Here is an 18,709-nt window from a genome sequence, read left to right as displayed (position 1 = left end):
AGGTTCTCACCCAACTTTTCTCCAGACTTTCTCCTGAGGTGGAACTAGCTAGGCCACCTGCTGCTCTAATTACTGTTGATTTTATTTATGTGCTACTTTTTTCCTTATGGTAATACTTGCATAAGAAACTTGATAACTTTCTCTTTTCTAATACAATAAATTTCCTTTTTGGTCATTATCGCCTACACATCTTCTTATCTACCTGTTTATGTATTTTGCTAGTGTTTATTGAATGCCTATTTAGTGGAGCCGTTGGGTTGGGTGCTTAGCTATGTCATAATTCTCACAGTAACCCTGTGAGATAGTGTTATGTTTTTTTAAACTTGTAGTGAAACTGAGCCCTGAGGCTCAAAGAAATTAAGTAATGGAAGATAGCATACCTGGAGAGTGCTAGCATCTACCTCTGATGCCTGGGCTCCCTCTCCCCATTCTGTGCTACTAACATTTACTTAGTAGTTTGTAGTACTTCTTATCATGCTTTTTATGTCAGTAATTCCTGACAACGACTGCATCTGCTTGTTACAGGTGGCGAAACCATGGCTTAAAGCAGCAGCACTGGGGGGGATATTAGATGCTCTCTGGTTCTTTTACTCTTTAGATCAGACTCTCCTGTTAGGTGCTTTCAGTAACTTGGTTTAGAAATCAGAGTTCTCCACACTTCATTGTTTACTTTCACAGCAAGTTTTCTTGTTTTAAATGTGTCTGCTTTGTAGGTAAAATAAGTGTTTTTCTCTCTTGTTATTAGCAAGCCATTGTACCTTATAAGTTTTATCCTGAAGTCCTTAACAAGCAGAACGTTGAGGTCTCTAGAGGCTGTTTGTTTAAGCTTGCATTCCTTTTGAGCAGTCCTCCTGAGGCACTCCCCTTCTGTATCACCTCTTCTCCCTTCCCCTGTAAGTTAACAGTAACTTTACTAAAACAATCGTGTGTTTCTCACGCTTCTGGGGGCAGCTGGACAGTTCTGCTGACCCAGGCCGCGTATGGGTGATGTCAGCCAGGCTCAGTCTTGGGTCTGTGATCAGCTGATGGCTGTCTGGGGCTGGATGGTCCAGGATGGCTTCAGCAGGGATGGCTCAGCAATCTTCCACAAGGTGTCTTATCTAAAGCTTTTCAGGCCTAGGCTTGGGATTGACACACTGTCACTTCAGCTGTAACTGGTGGCTGAAGGAAGTCACAGGCCAGCCTGCATTCAAGGAGTGGGAAAATAGACTCTACTTGCTAGTGGGAGAAGTTACAAAGTCACATAGACAGGGTCATGGATACAAAAAGAGGTAGAGAATTGCGGCAATTTTAGAAATCGGTCTGTAACACCTTGAAGATCTTTATTTGTATTACTGGGAGGTCACTTTACGTCTAAACTTATGAGGCCATGTTGAAAAAGTGTTGGTGAAAAAAGTCTGATAATATTAGAAATTATGCAGTTTATTATCTATTTAAATTTTTATTAGTAGTGTAACCTATATATAGAACAATGCACACATCACAGGGAATTAGCTCAGTGAATATCACAAAGTGAACATAACTGTGTACTTATCACTCAAGTCAAGAAATAGAAGATCCCCTGCACCCAGAATCCTCCCTCTGTCCCTTCTCAATTTTTACTTTCTCCCTCTTTTCCAGAAGTAATCACTGTCCCGACTATTATAAGCATAGATGAGTTGTCTTTTTAGAACTTTCAGATTATCCAGTAAGTGTTTCGTGTCTGTCTTCTTTCACTTAGCAGCATGTGGCCAGTACCATTTCTTTAATATTCAGAACTGTGACTAGTGACGTAATATCCACTGATGTTTTCATTTAAAAGCTTTTCAGTGACTTTTCCCTTCCTTCAGCATGTTCTTCTGTGACTTCTTAGTTTATGCAACACTCGCTACAGTTAGTGTTTTCTCTAAAGTTCCCTTCAGTTCCATTAACATAAGGGAATTTATTGCTCTGATATTTCTTTCTTTCCAGGAGGAAATAAGCAATATGTATAGGAGACTAATGTGGGTATGAAAATGAAACTTAGAATCCACTGTTATTGCTATATATTTGGGAAATTATAGTAGAAAGTCAGTAGGCGTGAACTAAGACTGCAGTCAACCAGACTTGATAATTAAGTTATTCAAAGTACTTAAAATGTTTAAAATTCTTTTTATTTACCTATCAGATTCATCACAGTGCTCTGCTGTATTTAGTGATTTAATCCCAGAAACTGGGGGGGTACTTACTGTGATGCTGAATCATGTTTTGCAATCTCAATGACCAAGAGGCAATTGATATGTTTTACTGATGTGAAGGTGTTACTTTACTGGCCTAGACATCCTCTTGGAACTCCTGCTGCTTTTTCTAGTCTAAATAGGCACAATATTTTGGGTAAGAATTTAAAGTTTTGATTTGGACCTGAGCATCATTTTAGCATTTAAAATCATTTGGGGCCCATTCCCATCCATTGTAAAATCATTTTCTGGTGTGTCCTCTTACTGTGCTCCTATCACTGGGATAGGATTCAAAAAGGAAATGTCTGCTTATTTTATTCACTTTTCTTCAGGAAAGACAGTGGTGAAGTGAGTCATTAGCACATTGTGTTTTCCAATAGCTCTTTGACCTTAGTCTCTGGGGCTATAAAATCAATGGGAAGATGCCTGTTGAATCACGAGTCATGGGGAAAGCCCATAATAGATATGTTACTATGAATGTTTCAAGGAGAAATTAATGTACTGTCTGTAGATTATAGTCGGAAATCCAAGACCAGCAGAGATGTGCATCTTCCATGTGTAGCACACATGTATTGAGAAATAAATACAGGCTGTTCTCTGGGCTCTGATAATTCTTCTATCATGTTACCCTGCAGACAGAAGGATTGGAAGGCAGGGAGTTGTTCCCACAGTGGTTTACTTCCTTTGAGTGAGTTCAGTGATTGAATCCACCCCATGCTAGATGATTATTTTATAAATGTGGGACAGTTACAGGTCATGAGGCTATGGCTGCAGCAGGGCCTAGGTTGAAACAAATACAATCACAAAGAGACCCATATGATAGTTCCTGGGGCTGACCCAAGAGAGCGACATTTCACAAAATGTGCTCCACAGACCATTAGGTCAGCTCGATGTTAATAGGTGGTGTGTGAAAAAAGATTCCATGGCCAAAAGTGTGGAGAATACCAAGTTAAACAGAGAAAACCGAGTCCTTGCCAAAGAACTTCTCAGGGGGGTCTTCCATGTGCAAATGTATATAGAATATGTAGCGTTTCTCAATCATATTCGGCCACAGAACTCTTCTTTTAGCAGAAGTCTCACAAAGCTTGTGTTTTGTATAAAATACCTTGGGTAAAATTGCTCTTGAATGTTGATCTTCTAACATTTTTTTGTTGCCTTATCTCCTAAAATAATTTTGAAAAACTTAGGTGTTCACACATTTTTAAGCCAATATCTGCATTTTTTAATCAAAACTTAAATGGGTGCAGTAGATTCATTTCTGTCATGTTTTATTAAATATGGGCTTTCAACATATTTTCAGCAGCAGCATTGGCTCATTACTCTATGAATGATGTCTGCCGTCTAACCTAATTGGCAAAACCAGACTTTCTTACGAAATAAATCAGACTTGTCCCTTTTCCTGTGACTGTGTCCCTCAGGAGGGATATATTTGTGAATTGTTTATTCGTTTGGTGCCTTTGATAATTTCACATTGTAGGGCAGTGCACCTAGAGAGATTCCAGATGGGCAAGAGGGTGCCTTGAAGAGAAAGCAGACACTGAGTAAAGGAGAGAGGGCAAAGGAGATTGGCAAGTGTGTTGTTAGAGCACTTTTAGAGAAGGAAACACATGAAGGCTCAAGATCTAGGAATTGATTCCCTTAAATAAAAGTATCCAAGCATGGGCCTGCCTGGTGGCACAGTGGTTAAGAATCCGCCTACCAATGCAGGGGACACAGGTTTGAGCCCTGGTCCGGGAAGATCCCACATGCTGCGGAGCAACTAAGCCCGTGTGACACAACGACCGAGCCTGCGCTCTACAGCCCACGAGCCACAACTACTGAGCCTGTGTGCCACAACTACTGAAGCCTGTGTGCCTAGAGCCCATGCTCTGCAACAAGAGAAGCCCCTGCAGTGAGAAGCCCGTGCACCAAAACCAAGAGTAGCCCCCGCTCAAAGCAACTAAAGAAAGCCCACGCACAGCAACGAAGACCCAACACAGCCAAAAAAAAAAAAAAGTATCCAGGGCTGTGTGTACCCAGTGTGAAGCTGCTTCCCGGGGTGGGGGAGTTTAAGAAATACATATGTCCTCTTAGAGAGTGAACTCCTCCTTTATCTAAATTAAGTGATCCCTGTTAAACAGCCAAATGGTCTGTCTGGCTAGGAAAAGTATTTACCTCAGAGGTGGTTTTTTTTTCCTGCTTTCAACTGGAAGTCAAATTGCTGAATTGTGTGATGGCATTGCTGTCCATCAGCAAAAACCAGAATCTCCAAAACACTTCATATTTTCACACAGTGTAAAGATCTGCATGTACTGTTCTCACCTGGTACCTAACTCCTGTTGGTTACTGGACATGCCTCATTTCCTGTATAAACTTGTGTTACTAAAAAGGCAGTAAATTAGTGCTCACTTTGTTAAACATACATACTTTCCTGTAGGAGCATAGATACATAAAAGTGTGTTTATTTCCCACAGGGTACTTACGCTAGTCATGATATATATTATGCAGTAAATGTCATAGTTTATTTATTCCTTGGCATTTTCAACTCTGGCAACTTGCAGATCGTTTTGAAGTCAGGATATTTAAGCTAGGAGCAACCTTGGGGATTATCTGCGTTGCAAGAGAGGAAAGTGAGATCAAGAGAAAACAAATGACTTGCTTTAGGTGACATGATTTAGGATCCTAGTTACCAAACTAGGTCTTAATGAGAGATTTCTCCCATTAGATTTCCCCATTCTCCCTTAACCCTTTTAAAAAATAAGAGCTTGGACAAAGTTATCTCTATAAAACTGTGAATAACTGTTGTGTTGCTCACCGTCCAAAATTGTTACAAAGTTCCAGTGAGAGAAGGTGTGCTGTACAAATACAAAGGAGGAGGATCCTTGCCTCGTAGTACTAGATTGTTGTTATCATCCTCTGATGCTGAAATGCTAAGGCTGTGTTACATTAGGTTGTGTAGAGTCTCTTGTTGGGCTTCCCTGGTGGCGCAGTGATTGGGAGTCCGCCTGCCGATGCAGGGGACACGGGTTCATGCCCCGGTCCGGGAAGATCCCACGTGCCGTGGAGCGGCTAGGCCTGTGAGCCATGGCTGCTAAGCCTGCACGTCCGGAGCCTGTGCTCTGCAACGGGAGGGGCCACAACAGTGAGAGGCCCACGTATCCCGCCCCCCAAAAAAGAGGGTCTCTTGTTATGCATATGTCCCAACTACTCTGTATTTTTATACTATCTGGGTAATAGATGGCCCAGCCTTCTGTTTCTTTTGTATTAGGTTGAACCATGTGACACTGCCAATATTCAACCATTTTAAATTTATAAGACCAGTTTTGTATTATTGAACTTGATAAATGGCCAGAGGTTCATGGTAGGCTGTACTGGGCAGAGACACTCTATAAATGTCCTTAGTGAATGGAGAAGTATGTAAATCTTCATATGAGCTGTAGCCTCCCTGTTCCTCCACCCTAGATTTTGCCTACTCTAAAGGTATACACTGGGATGTATGAGTTTCTCCCTTCCCTTTTGCTTCGGCAAACTTCTAGACTCCCCAGCCCAGCAGCTCAGATGGAGATGCGGGGCGGGGTGGGGGTGGTGGCGGTGACTGGTTCTGAGTCAGCTCCTTCTGCCATTCATCTTGACCTTGTTCTTGAACTCAGTAAGCTGTGTTCTATGCAAGTGGTTACACCATTCTTTCAAAGGATAGAATTCCACAATTGTCCAGAGAAATTTGGTGGTCTGCAGAGGGAAAACAATGAACAAATTCGTTTGTTTACCATTGGTTTGTTTTTTTAAACTAAGTACTACAATACTTTCAGTTTAATCAGAACACATTAAAGGAGATTGGCTGATCCTGTAAAATACGAGACTCCTGAAACAATTATTTTTGTCAAATATAAGTAGTTTATAAAAAATTATAATCAAGTTAGAAGTTTTATTTAATTTTAAATAAGAAAATAGCCTGAGGAATTGAAGCCTACATAGAACTATAATTCATAATTAGCCGATCTTGTTTCGTATAATTGTTAAACTTTGGCCCGATAACGCCTCCTCTCAGCATAATCCTTAAACTTCTCATATCCAGAGAGCACACTTTCGGTCAACCCGTGTTTTGCCCTTAATGCATGTGTGAATCTTTAATTTCCCTCAGTTTATTTATAAAGGTCTTAAAGAGCCTGACTACCTCAGAAAGTCATTTAGATAATTGCTCATGTTTCATATTAATTTCTGGGGTTCTAAATTTAACAACACGGGGCATAAGTTTTTTGCCTTTTCCTTTAAACACAAAGGATATAAACTATCTAGCCACACCACAATCCTCTCAGGAACGAAGCAGGGGATGGAAGAATGAAGTGGCAAAAAATAAGGGAATTCCTATCCAATTTTTAGATTTCAGACTTGGCATATTAGGAATGAACAATTTATGAATGGAATGCTTTTTAAAGTTTTATTTGTGAGTGAGTTGTTGAAACCTGGAATATGATTTTTCACAGAAATAATGTCAGTGATTTTCAAATTTTCTTTACAAATGCCATCTTAGAAGTTCGGTTTTTGAAGCAGATGTAAAGGAACTGCCTTGCTTAAAAGAGATGTGTAGGGTGCCCGGTCTCCAGGGACAGGTCCGCAGGTCACAGTTAAGTCTGATGAATTACCTTAGCGCCCCGGTCAGACATGGTGAGGCTAGGATTCTAGTCTTGCAGATCACAAACCACACACAGCCCCGAGCTCAGCAATCTGGGGAACCTAGTCTGTTTTGCTTCTTGCTCGGGCCAAAGCACAGTCTCAGAGACAGCAGGAGACCATCCAGATGTAGACAGTATAGAGGCTGAGTTGAGCGAATGCAGCCCTTCAAGTCCCCTCATGGAGCAAGCACTCACCTCCACTCCATCATTCCTCAGACAACTTTACTTCAAGATGGTCCCTTCTGTACTTATAAACTCATATTTTCGTCCCCTGTGCGTGAGTTTTTCAGTGAGGGCATTATTGACAATTTTCTTTGTCAAGGGAGACTAACCGCACTTTGTTCAGTTCCCTAGTGTCCACCCAGTGAGTGTTCCCCAGTCCTCGGAACAACCCAAAGTGTCCCCTAGCTAAGCGTAGCCCACTTTGAGAATCAGCTAAGAGGGAAGCAATCTTATTGACCTACCACGTCCCTCTATAGGTATTTACGCTGTAGGAGAGATTGCTTTTAGATCTAAATGGCTACTAAATATACGAAAAGGAAATGCAGGTCAAAACCACAACGAGATAATACTACACTCCCGCTCGATGACTAAGATGAAAAAGACCGACAGTAATTTGATGAGGACGTGGAGCAGTTGGTACTGGAAACTGACACATAACCACTTAGGACAACTGTTTGACAATGTTTATTGAAGTAAACGTGGGCCTTATTTAGTGACCCAGAAATTTTACTCCTAGATATGTACCCAAGAGACCTGAGTGCCTAGGCCTACCAAAAGAGATACATATAAGAATGTTCACAGGGCTTCCCTGGTGGCGCAGTTGTTGAGAGTCCGCCTGCCGATGCAGGGGACACGGGTTCGTGCCCCGGTCCGGGAAGATCCCACCTGCCGCGGAGCGGCTGGGCCCGTGAGCCATGGCTGCTGAGCCTGCGCGTCCGGAGCCTGTGCTCCGCAATGGGAGAGGCCACGGCAGTGAGAGGCCCGCATGCTGCAAAAAAAAAAGAATGTTCACAGGTGCATGGTTGGAAATAACCCCCCAAATGTCTCTCAACAGTAGAACAGATAAATTAACTTTGTACTCACACAGTAAAATGTAACAGAGCAGTGAAAGATGAATTGTATGCAACAACATTGATGAATCTCTTAGGCGTAGGAAAGTCAGACAAAAGAATATATACACTATGATTCCCTTCCTGTGAAGTTTAAGGACAGCTAAGACTAATCAACCATGATGGGAATCAGGATAGTAGTTACCTGGGGGGGGCAAAGAGGTTGACTGGGAAGGGACATGAAGTGCCTTCTGAGGCACTGGGAATGTTCTAAGTCATGATCTGGGTGGTGGTTATACAGTATGTGCGTACACACGTGTACACACTTATCTATTTGTATGTATACATGTATGTATATGCAAAAACCTCATATAGTTGTACACTTAAGATGGATATACTTAGCTGGATGTAACTTTAAAAAGAAAAAATCTTGGAAATTTCATCTCTAATTTATGATATTTTCTAGAATATGATAAAAATAAATTGAGGTGGTTGAGGGAAATGGGAGTTTTTCTGGAAGCTGTGAGAGTGTGTCCGTGCTTCTGGGTTTCTGGAGCCAAAATTAGGGGAAGTGGTATTGCTAGGGGCACAAGCTGATTAGAATAGAGATGGTAGGAAAAGGGAAGGGAAAATTTTATGATTCCTCTTCACTCTACTTCTTCCTGTCTTTAGCCATAGTGTTTTTGTTTAAGGCTTAATTTCTGTCCTCCGTTCCCATGGCATCATGGTCAAAGTCGTGGGCAATGTTGAGAATCAAAGAGGGGACATTGGAAGAGAGCATAAGGCAGTGGTTGTGTACCAGGTATCTATGCTTTGTGGGGGACAGACACCACCTTAACCTACAGGGAGGTTAGCCAGCAGGGAGACTAGATGGTACTGTCATAGAAACTTCCAGATAAGGGAAAATTCTGGGTCCCAAGACATAAACACAGAAGGTGTAATAGTGCAGTCAATGAACAGGAGTAAAAGCCCCTCAGAGAAAGAGGAAGGCTGATGATCACACCCTAGTGGGAACATGAGGGGAAACAGTGGTCCAGCCTTTTTGACCACAACTGGCTGGTTACCCAAATTTGAGGTTTAAGTGGGGACATACAATAGGGGCTTCGCTTGTACCCTGTAAGCCCCAACTGGACTTGGCACTCTTCCTGGTCCTTCATGGTGGTTCTCTTAAAGAGAATGAGTCATAGGGGGATATTTTCAATCACATGCTGTGCATAAATGTGCATTATAATACAACACACACTCTGATCAAGAGTAAGATGGGGGGCCTTCCCTGGTGGCACAGTGGTTGAGAATCTGCCTGCTAATGCAGGGGACACAGGTTCGAGCCCTGGTCTGGGAGGATCCCACATGCCGTGGAGCAACTAGGCCCATGAGCCACAACTACTGAGCCTGCGCGTCTGGAGCCTGTGCTCCGCAACAAGAGAGGCCGCGATAGTGAGAGGCCTGCGCACCGCAATGAAGAGTGGCCCCCGCTTGCCATAACTAGAGAAAGCCCTCGCACAGAAACGAAGACCCAACACAGCAAAAATTAATTAATTAATTAATAAACTCCTACCCCAAACATAAAAAAAAAGAGTAAGATGGGCAGGTGCTGGACCATATGCTGGTCCAGGTGTCATCTAGCTATACCAGTTTCCAGCTGCATGCAAGCTGGAATGCTGTAGAATTTACACAACAAACATGGGTTGTCATTTGAATGTCGTTGAAAATGTCATATTGTCACGTGTCGGGTACAATATGTCCATGTAGATATCTTTGGCTACGTAGAATATGAAATATAAGCAAATAGTGATTTATTGCAGGCTGCATTTGTCTTTTTATGTGACGATTCTGCTAGTAATGTTTTGCTACCATGGCGTTCAGTTTAATGTAGAAAATTAACATTTTAGGATCCTTAATAGAAGTTTTATTAGAATTAATGATTGAAAGAAGTAAATATAATTTCAAGTGGAAACACTAAAAGCCAAGTCTGTTAACTGTTAAGCTTCATAAGACACCCTGAATAAAATAGATGACTACTAATTCTTTTTTACTTTTAACTTGTCACATTCTGTTTATTTTTAATTACCTTTGCAAATGACTCTATAATCTTTTTTTTAAAATTGCCACATTTTCATCTCTCCTCTTCCAAATCATTTTGATTTCCCCTTGGGCCACTGTCTTAGTCCATTTGGGCTGCTATAACAAAATACCACCAACTGGGTAGCTTAAAAAGAGCAGGTATTTATTGCTCGCAGCTCTGGAAGCGGGTAAGTCCCAGATCAAGGCACCAGCATGGTCACCTTCTGGTGAGGGCCCTCTTCCAGTTACACATGTCTCCATTGTGTCCTCAAATGGTGGAAGGGACTAGGGATCTCTCTGGAGCCCCTTTTATAAGGCACTAATCCCATTCAGGAGGGTTCTTCCCTCATGACTGAAACACCCTGCAAGGGCCTCACCTACTAATACCGTCACCTATGGGGAGGGTTAGGATTTCAACATATGAATCTGGCGGTGGAGTGGGGGGCCCAAAACGTTGAGACCATAGCAATCACCACATGCAAATGACCTTGAGGCTCTGTTTCCAGTGATGCTTTCCTTTCACTTTATTCCTGAATCTGCTGCTGTGGCTGGATATTTATACAATACTTGAGTATCCCAGCGTGACCTTCTAGTGTAAAACTTACCTCTTTTTTTTTTTTTTTTTAACATCTTTGTTGGAGTATAATTGCTTTACAATGGTGTGTTAGTTTCTGCTTTATAACAAAGTGAATCAGCTATACATATACATACGTCCCCATATCTCCTCCCTCTTGCATCTCCCTCCCACCCTCCCTATCCCACCCCTCTAGGTGGTCACAAAGCACCGAGATGATCTCCCTGCGCTATGTGGCTGCTTCCCAATAGCTATCTGTTTTACGTTTGGTAGTGTATATATGTCAATGGCACTCTCTCGCTTCGTCTCAGCTTACCCTTCGCCCCCCCGTGTCCTCAAGTCCATTCTCTACGTCTGCATCTTTATTCCTGTCCTGCCCCTAGGTTCTTCAGAACCATTTTTCTTTTTTTTTTTAGATTCCATACATAGGTGTTAGTGTATGGTATTTGTTTTTCTCTTTCTGACTGACTTCACTCTGTATGACAGTCTCTAGGTCCATCCACCTCACTACAAATAACTCAATTTCGTTTCTTTTTATGGCTGAGTAATATTCCACTGTATATATGTGCCACATCTTCTTTATCCATTCATCTGTCGATGGACCCTTAGGTTGCTTCCATGTCCGGGCTATTGTAAATAGTGCTGCAGTGAACATTGTGGTACATGACTCTTTTTGAATTATGGTTTTCTCAGGGTGTATGCCCAGTAGTGGGATTGCTGGGTCATATGGTAGTTCTATTTTTCGTTTTTTAAGGAACCTCCATCCTGTTCTCCATAGTGGTTGTATCAATTTACATTCCCACCCACAGTGCAAGAGGGTTCCCTTTTCTCCACACCCTCTCCAGCATTTATTGTTTGTAGATTTTTTGATGATGGCCATTCTGACTGGTGTGAGGTGATACCTCACTCTAGTTTTGATTTGCATTTCTCTAATGATTAGTGATGTTGAGCATTCTTTCATGTGGAAAGCTTTTCTCTTCATCTGCCTTTTTCCTTCACAGAACTTTCTACAAAACCAATAGTGTCTTTTCCTCTTTGCTCATATTAGAAGCCTCAAGGGCATCTTTTACCCTCTTCTTCTCTAGTGCCACGTTGGCCAAACACCAAACACCATGCACTGTCAGTTGCCCTTCAAAAACAAACAAACAAAAAACAAAACTTCATTCCTTCTCTTCCTGATAATTCTCACTAACCTGGCTTGTCACCAGTCTCATGCTTGCTTATTCCTTCAGTGATCAGACTTTTAATCTCATCTCACCAAGCCATGTGCTGGCCAGATGTGTTTCCCTAGAGCCCGCCCTTGATTATATCTTCCTCCTGCTCACAGACCTTTCATATATTTCCCTGTTTTCAATAAAATTGCATCCAAACCTAGCCTGGCTTTAACCAGCTCTTTTTCCGACTATTCACCTTCCTGAAACTTCTTTTCCAGCCAACAGTTTGACTCATGATTTCCTGATCCCTTTCCTTCTCCAGTCTCTGTCACTCATGCTCTGATGTCCACCCATGTAGATCATTCACCCCTTCCTGCCCATCCATCTGGCTTCTCCCCAAATTCAACACCTGATGAAGTCTTACCTCCTTCTCCATGCTGCAGTCTCCCTTACCTCCACCTTCCTTTAGTAGCTCTTATTTGTCTATACATGCAATTTCATAATTTAATTTCTTCAGGTTTATGACCTTTCTTCTGATTGTGATAACGATTTTCACTTCTTTAATTTTTACATAGTTATAGGCACAACTAGACTATAAGTGTCTCCAGGGTGAGAGTCTTCGCCTTGCCTGTATGCCCTATAATAGTTAAAAAGCACTAAGACTAAAATATAAGCTCTGTGAAGGCTGGCATCTTTGGTCAGTTTTGTTCACTGGTAAGTCTCTAGTATCTAGCATAGAACCAGGTACATAGTAGGTGCATAGTAAATATTTGCTAAATTGTAGATGTTCAGTAAATGTTTGATTTGATTAAACTGCTGCTGCATTAAGAGTTGCTCGCATCTCTTACTTACTATAACCGAGAGGTATTATAGTGATGAAGACAGGGAATGCAATTTACAGCCAGAATCTGTTCCATAGAACTTGACTTCTCTTTCTAAAAGAATTGTTTTCCTGCAGATATTAATGAATGCCAACTACAGGGTGTGTGCCCTAATGGTGAGTGTTTGAATACCATGGGCAGCTATAGATGTACCTGCAAAATAGGATTTGGGCCAGATCCTACCTTTTCAAGTTGCGTTCGTAAGTAATGATCACTTTTTATTACTATTTTGCATGTTTTATTGGGGGGGGTGGGGGGAAGGGGAAGTATCCAAAAGAAGGTAAATACTCAGCGGTCAACTGAGTACTGTAAATATGCAGGGAAATGTCATTAAAATGACAGGAGGGAGGAGGCGGCCTGATATACTACAATAAATCTGTTTATTTAAAAAATGCATTTTATTGTGTTCAGAAAAAAAATGACAGCTTAAACTTAAGGTAGAGAACAAGCACACAGAGGAATTATGCAAAGAAACAGTTAATTAAAATTAGCATACCTAAGACATGAAAACAGATTTTTCCTTCATGAGTATTTTAAGCATTATTTAGGTGGAGTGAAACTTTGTCCCAGCTTCTGTCTTTAATTAGTCCAAATTCTGAGTCACTTCTGTCTGATTTAATGAGGCTTCACTGTACTTTCTTGGTTAGAAGAGTCTGGGAAATAGTTAGCAAGGCTCTGTTTCAGATTTTTTTATTCAATTCTAATTTCAAATATTCTATTCTGTTGTCCTCAAAAACCACTGATATGTGTCCCTGAAGTTAAACAATTTTGCCTTACAAATCTGTGTCTAAGATTTTTTTTTTAACTTGTTAAGGATAAAAATCATCCATCAAATCTTATGTGCTAATATTGGTACAGAAAATGTAGTTTCTCCAAAAAGACACTCTTGCCACAAAACCTAATCCAGCGTAATCAATACAGATCACCTGACAATTAGATGTGTGCATTTTAGATGTAAAGGGCTCAGACACAAAATTTTTTAAGACTACCTTATTTTTAAGGTACTTGTGTCCATTATTACGAAGTAGGTAAATGCAACAGATTTTTCAAAGTCACATACAATTAAAGGTTAAACATTTTAAACTAATGTATGGCAGAAAACTGTCGAGATGTTAAGAGCAATCCTGCATTAATTTTTGTCTTGCTAGGTTTTTGTTTTTATTTACCTGTTTTTATAATGTGGCATTGGTATATGTTAAGTTGTATCTTTCTGGTCCCCAGTTTTAAATTTGTCATATCATCAAGACATATTTTTCATGAAGGTACCATCGTTTGCTTTTAACTGTGCATCTCTAACTCTGTGCCCTAAGCTGATGGATAGACATGGTGAAATAAAGACAAATGTAATAAAATTAAAATGGCAATCTCATTCATTACTTTTAGAGGAGTTTGTTGAGTGTTTTGGAACGTTGTTACTAATTACTACTATTTTCCTTTGAAACCTGTCAAATACAGATTAGGAAATTTTGCACGTAAGTTCTTCCGTGTTCTTTCACAGACAGTTCTGATCATAAAGCAGGCAGGCGCCTAATTATAGGGCTTTTTATGGCGGGTGATAAAATTAGACTGTAAAATTATGCTTGCATACAAGGTACACTTGAAAACTGATGCAAGGATTTGGAAATTTCAGGCCAAAAATGACATCATTGACAATATCCAGATAATTTAGGGATAACTTCTGGCTGATTGGAATTACATGAGTAGAGTATTGTAAATACAGTTGTATAATTTAAGCATAAAACATTTTTAGAGTTTGAGTATAGAATTTGTTGTGAATATTTGTTTTTCCTTAAATAATTTGCTTTGTAGTCTGGTTAAAATGACTACATTGAATGTTGTAGATTAGGTACACTTAGAGGACTGGTCGCAAAGTGTTTTGTTTGACTAGATCTGATGTCTAGAGCTAAGGACAGACATCCAGGTTTTAATAAGATTGTAGAAACCTGCCAATGAGATTTTTGAAACACACTTTCCTTAGCATTTATTTTCCCTGTCATTGCCCAGATAATACTGAACTTATTAAACAACCATCCATTCGTATTTGAAAAATAAATAATTTAATTTTATGGTTCAGCTACAACAGCTGAAACGATAAGTATTAGGAGATGTTTGTTGCTGGTTAAATGTTCCCGTTTAGAGTTTGAAGTTAAAACCTGGGCTCTTTACCAGCATTGAGTGGGCAGATTTATTTCTCTTTCCTCTGAATTTACCACATGTAATATCATAGAGAGATGTAAAGTCTTTCAGGATTTGTGACGTGGTTCAATCCAGTCTGATTTGTGGGTGAACCATATTTTGGAGAAGTTGATAGGGAAGTCTGAAGAGAAGGAATGTCTTGAGAAAGAATGAGGGGAGAAGATGATACTTACAAAGTAGGGGGGAAAAGCACTGGCAAGTTGGTGGTACCCTTGATAGTCATGGGGGAAGTAGCAGAAGGAGACCGGGGATCACACATGTGCACACACGCATGCACAGACATGCACACAGACACACAAAGGCACTGAGCAAAGCTATCTGTCATTTGGAGTAAATGCTCTTGCAAGATATAAAAACAGCCTTGGATAGACTGTGGAAGCAGATGGAGGAGATTGACCACGTTTGCTCAGGCAGCATGAATTTAGGGCATATCCAGGCCATAAAAGGTGTGGCTGACTCTGTGAACTCAAAGAAATGCACTTGGCAGTGGCTGAGGAGCAATGGGAAGCTCTCCCTGTTCTCGAATACGCTGAGGTGAACACCCTCAGAATTCCTTGACTGCAGCCAAAGGTTGCAGCCACTTCACTTTCTCTCCTTGCCCGCGCCCTGTCCTTGACTTAGCCAAGCTGAAAGAAGAAAGTAGGAGAGTTCTGGCGTTTGCTTTCTCCGACCTCTGTGTCTGTGGATCAGGGCGTTGCTGCAGTAGCATTCTCCAGACTTGCTCCTACCTCTCTGTGGGGAATGGTGAAACTCCAGGATTTCTCAGAGCCAATCCAAGAAAAGTATAATAACCTGTGCAGTCGGAGTAGGAAAGCTTTCTGACTTTTTAAGCTGCAATTAATTTTCTTCAGAAATTCAAGAGCTCCAGGATGCATGCTGGGGAGGGTGTGTCCACAGGTTCAAAGGGACCAGGTAAAAGAATTTTGAGGGGCTTCCCTGGTGACGCAGTGGTTGAGAGTCCGCCTGCCGATGCAGGGGACATGGGTTCGTGCCCGGGTCCGGGAGGATCCCACATGCCGTGGAGCGGCTGGGCCAGTGAGCCGTGGCCACTGAGCTTGCATGTCCAGAGCCTGTGCTCCGCAACGGGAGAGGCCACAACAGTGAGAGGCCCGCGTACCGCAAAAAAAAAAAAAAAAAAATTTTGAGCCTGCATATTTGCTGTTTCATAATATTCTTGACCAATGGACTTGGTGCTTACTGACAGAAAAAGAGGGTTAGAGAGAAGATGTGCTTCTGCGCTAACTCTGGAAATCATGAGATGCCGAACTCATCCCTTCGAAAAGCCAGTCATATTCATGAACATCATTTCTTTTTAGTTTCTGCAGCTTCCTTATGAGATATGAATTATTTTACACAATAGGAAGCTGAAGCTAGGAGAGTTTAAGTAACTTTTCAAGATCATATAGCTTGTAAATGACATTTGAGGTTTAAAATTGGGTTTTGTGCCTCTAACTTTAGGGTTCTAGATCAGGGATTGGCAAATTATAGACCGTGGGCAAAATCTGTCCCACCGTCTGTTTTTGTAAATAGTTTTATTGGAACACAGCCATGTCCGTTCATTTATATACTGTCTAAGGCCGCTTTCACACTGCCATGGCAGAGCTGAGAAGTTGAAACAGAGACCAAATGGAAGAGACCAAAGCCTAAAATATTTATCTTGCCTTTCACAGAGAAAATTTGCTGACTTTTGGGCTAGATCAATGCTGTCCAATAGAACTTTCTGTGATGATAGACAGTGCAGATACAGAACATTTCTGATGTGATAGACTAGTCACAAGTGGCTGGTGTGACTAAGGAATTGAATTTAAATTGTATCTCATTTAAATTTTATCGAAGTAGTAGTATGTGGCTAGGGTCTAACAAATTGGATCTCATAGTTCTAGATCTTTTTTTTTTTATTTTTTATAAAGCTGATTGGGTAAATGACTGCTAGATCTCTCTAGCAGAGAGAGAAAAATGGGCTTTCCTTCCTGACTTGGTGGTTTTGTCCATGGTGACGTTGTTCTCCCCAGAAATGAGGCTGGGAGCCTCTGTGTCACCTCTGGCTCTGTCATCTCCTTTGGTCTCCAAGAAAGTCATTAGATCTTCATAATCTATTTTCTACCTTTTCCTTTCTTCCCACCTCCTCTGTGGCTGTCTCAGCTTAGGCTCGTAGTTTTCCTCACTTAGTGGTCTCACAGCATCATGGCCTTGAGGTCGTACAGACAGATCTGTGCCAACTGTTTGCTCCCGCGTAAAAGCAGTAACAACCAAAACCGTGACAGTAATGTAGTAATCTTTACTGTGTACTTACTAAGTGCCAGGCACTGGGATGAGTACTTTATACAGATTATCAAATATAATACTTACCAGATTTCTATGAGGCTTGTAGTGTTGTTCTTCCTATTTTAGAAATGAAGAAGTTGAGGCACAGAGAGTTTAAGGATATTTCCAAAAGTCCCACAGCCTATAAGCGGTAGAGCCCAAATTTGAAACTCAATTTGTCTCACTCCACAAGCTGAGCCTTTAATCAGGAAGAGGAAACTGGTCTAAATTGACAGGAGCAAGTCATCTATTTAAGCGGAGCCACTATTTGGTCTCACTGTAAAATGCTGGTCTGACTCTGCAGTGGCCTCAGAATCATTGTTTTTTTTTAAATTTTGGTTCTCGCAGAATTTATTTTTAATAACCCATTTCCTGAAAAGGGTGCCTGTGGGCTCTTACTTCCCTAGGAAATTCATCTCTCAGACTCCTTCTAACAGTGTTACTTGCTCCCCACACCTGCATCCCAGCACTCATCCCATTGGGACTTTAAGGTTTAATGGCATGAAACTCTAATGTGGAATTTCATCCAAGAAGTGAATAAGGATATTGGAGGTGTTTGGGGGAGGGGGGAGTGAAAACAAACTAGTAGGAGAGGCTAGCTTATATGCTGTCTCCTCAAGTCTTCTGTTTTTCAACTTGTTCCAAGTACGAGGTTAATTTATATCTGCTTAATAATATTTACATTTATGTTTGAATTGATAAGAGCAGCATGGCTTTGAAAGTTTAATCAGAGTTGGTTGTACGACCCTATAATTAAGTTGGTTAATACATTACTGGGGAACCCAAATGTGAGAACCATAGCATCTTACCTTCTCACGGTGGTTTGTTATGTAATCACCATCAGCATTGGATATATATGGTGAAGATTCAGTACTATACTTGGGTATAGAGCTATATGTTTATTTCTTTGGAAGATTTTTCCCATGTCTGTCACCAGGAGCAAAAGATTTGTTTTCTTGACTGATGTGGCATTTCTAGTAGGGTTTATGCTTCTGAAATGTTTTTCCCTCTATATAGAGTACCTGAATCTGTGCACCTGAATCTTAGCAACACATCCTACAAAAAATACAATCTGCAAAACCCATATTTCAGGGTACCTACATATATGAACCTACCAGCACGCTTTGTAATTCCTCCTTATTGCTCTGTCCCATTCCCATTTCTACCAATTCTTTAGCAGTCTTTGGGCAATATTGACTTTTTTTTTTAGTATAGTGTAAATCCTTATGATGCAATAGACTATATAATCACGTTTATTATATTTTAAATAATAAATGTAGTATACTAATGAATTAGCCTTTACAACCAGCCTTTCAGTCTGTGGTTAAAGATACTCAGACAGTAGAAACACCAATCATGTATCATTCTAGGTAGCATCTTGTTCCTGGGTTTATGTATCATGTTGAATGTGAAAATGCTAGAGGTGTTTAATGAAATAAGTGAATTGCCATATATGTCACTTGATAAAAGAATAACAGGTGGCTTAGACATTAAAATAGAGGCCATTTTAAAGGGCACATCCTGTTAGAAATCTGAGGGAGGCATAAATTAACACTTTTTGATCCACATAATTGTAGAGCAAAGAAAATTTGAATCATAGGAGCATTAGTATAATTTAGGCATGTAAGCCAGACCTT

The 18,709-nt window shown here is 40.8% G+C and overlaps 1 protein-coding gene across 24 annotated transcripts in view; it reads left to right on the top strand.

Annotated features, from left to right (window-relative positions):
• Window positions 1-18,709, top strand: part of LTBP1 (latent transforming growth factor beta binding protein 1) — a 428,310-nt gene that overhangs the window by 261,438 nt on the left and 148,163 nt on the right. For all 24 annotated transcript variants that reach the window (XM_065891713.1, XM_065891712.1, XM_065891731.1 and 21 more), the window contains one exon: window positions 12,650-12,772. In XM_065891713.1, coding sequence (XP_065747785.1) covers window positions 12,650-12,772 — 123 coding nt within the window. The remainder of the gene's footprint in view (window positions 1-12,649; window positions 12,773-18,709) is intronic.

This window comes from Phocoena phocoena, chromosome 14 (genome assembly GCF_963924675.1).
Source record: "Phocoena phocoena chromosome 14, mPhoPho1.1, whole genome shotgun sequence".
Classification (NCBI taxonomy): domain Eukaryota; kingdom Metazoa; phylum Chordata; class Mammalia; order Artiodactyla; family Phocoenidae; genus Phocoena; species Phocoena phocoena.
The sequence above is the reverse complement of the archived record's forward strand: the minus strand, read 5'-3'. Positions and strand labels throughout refer to the sequence as shown.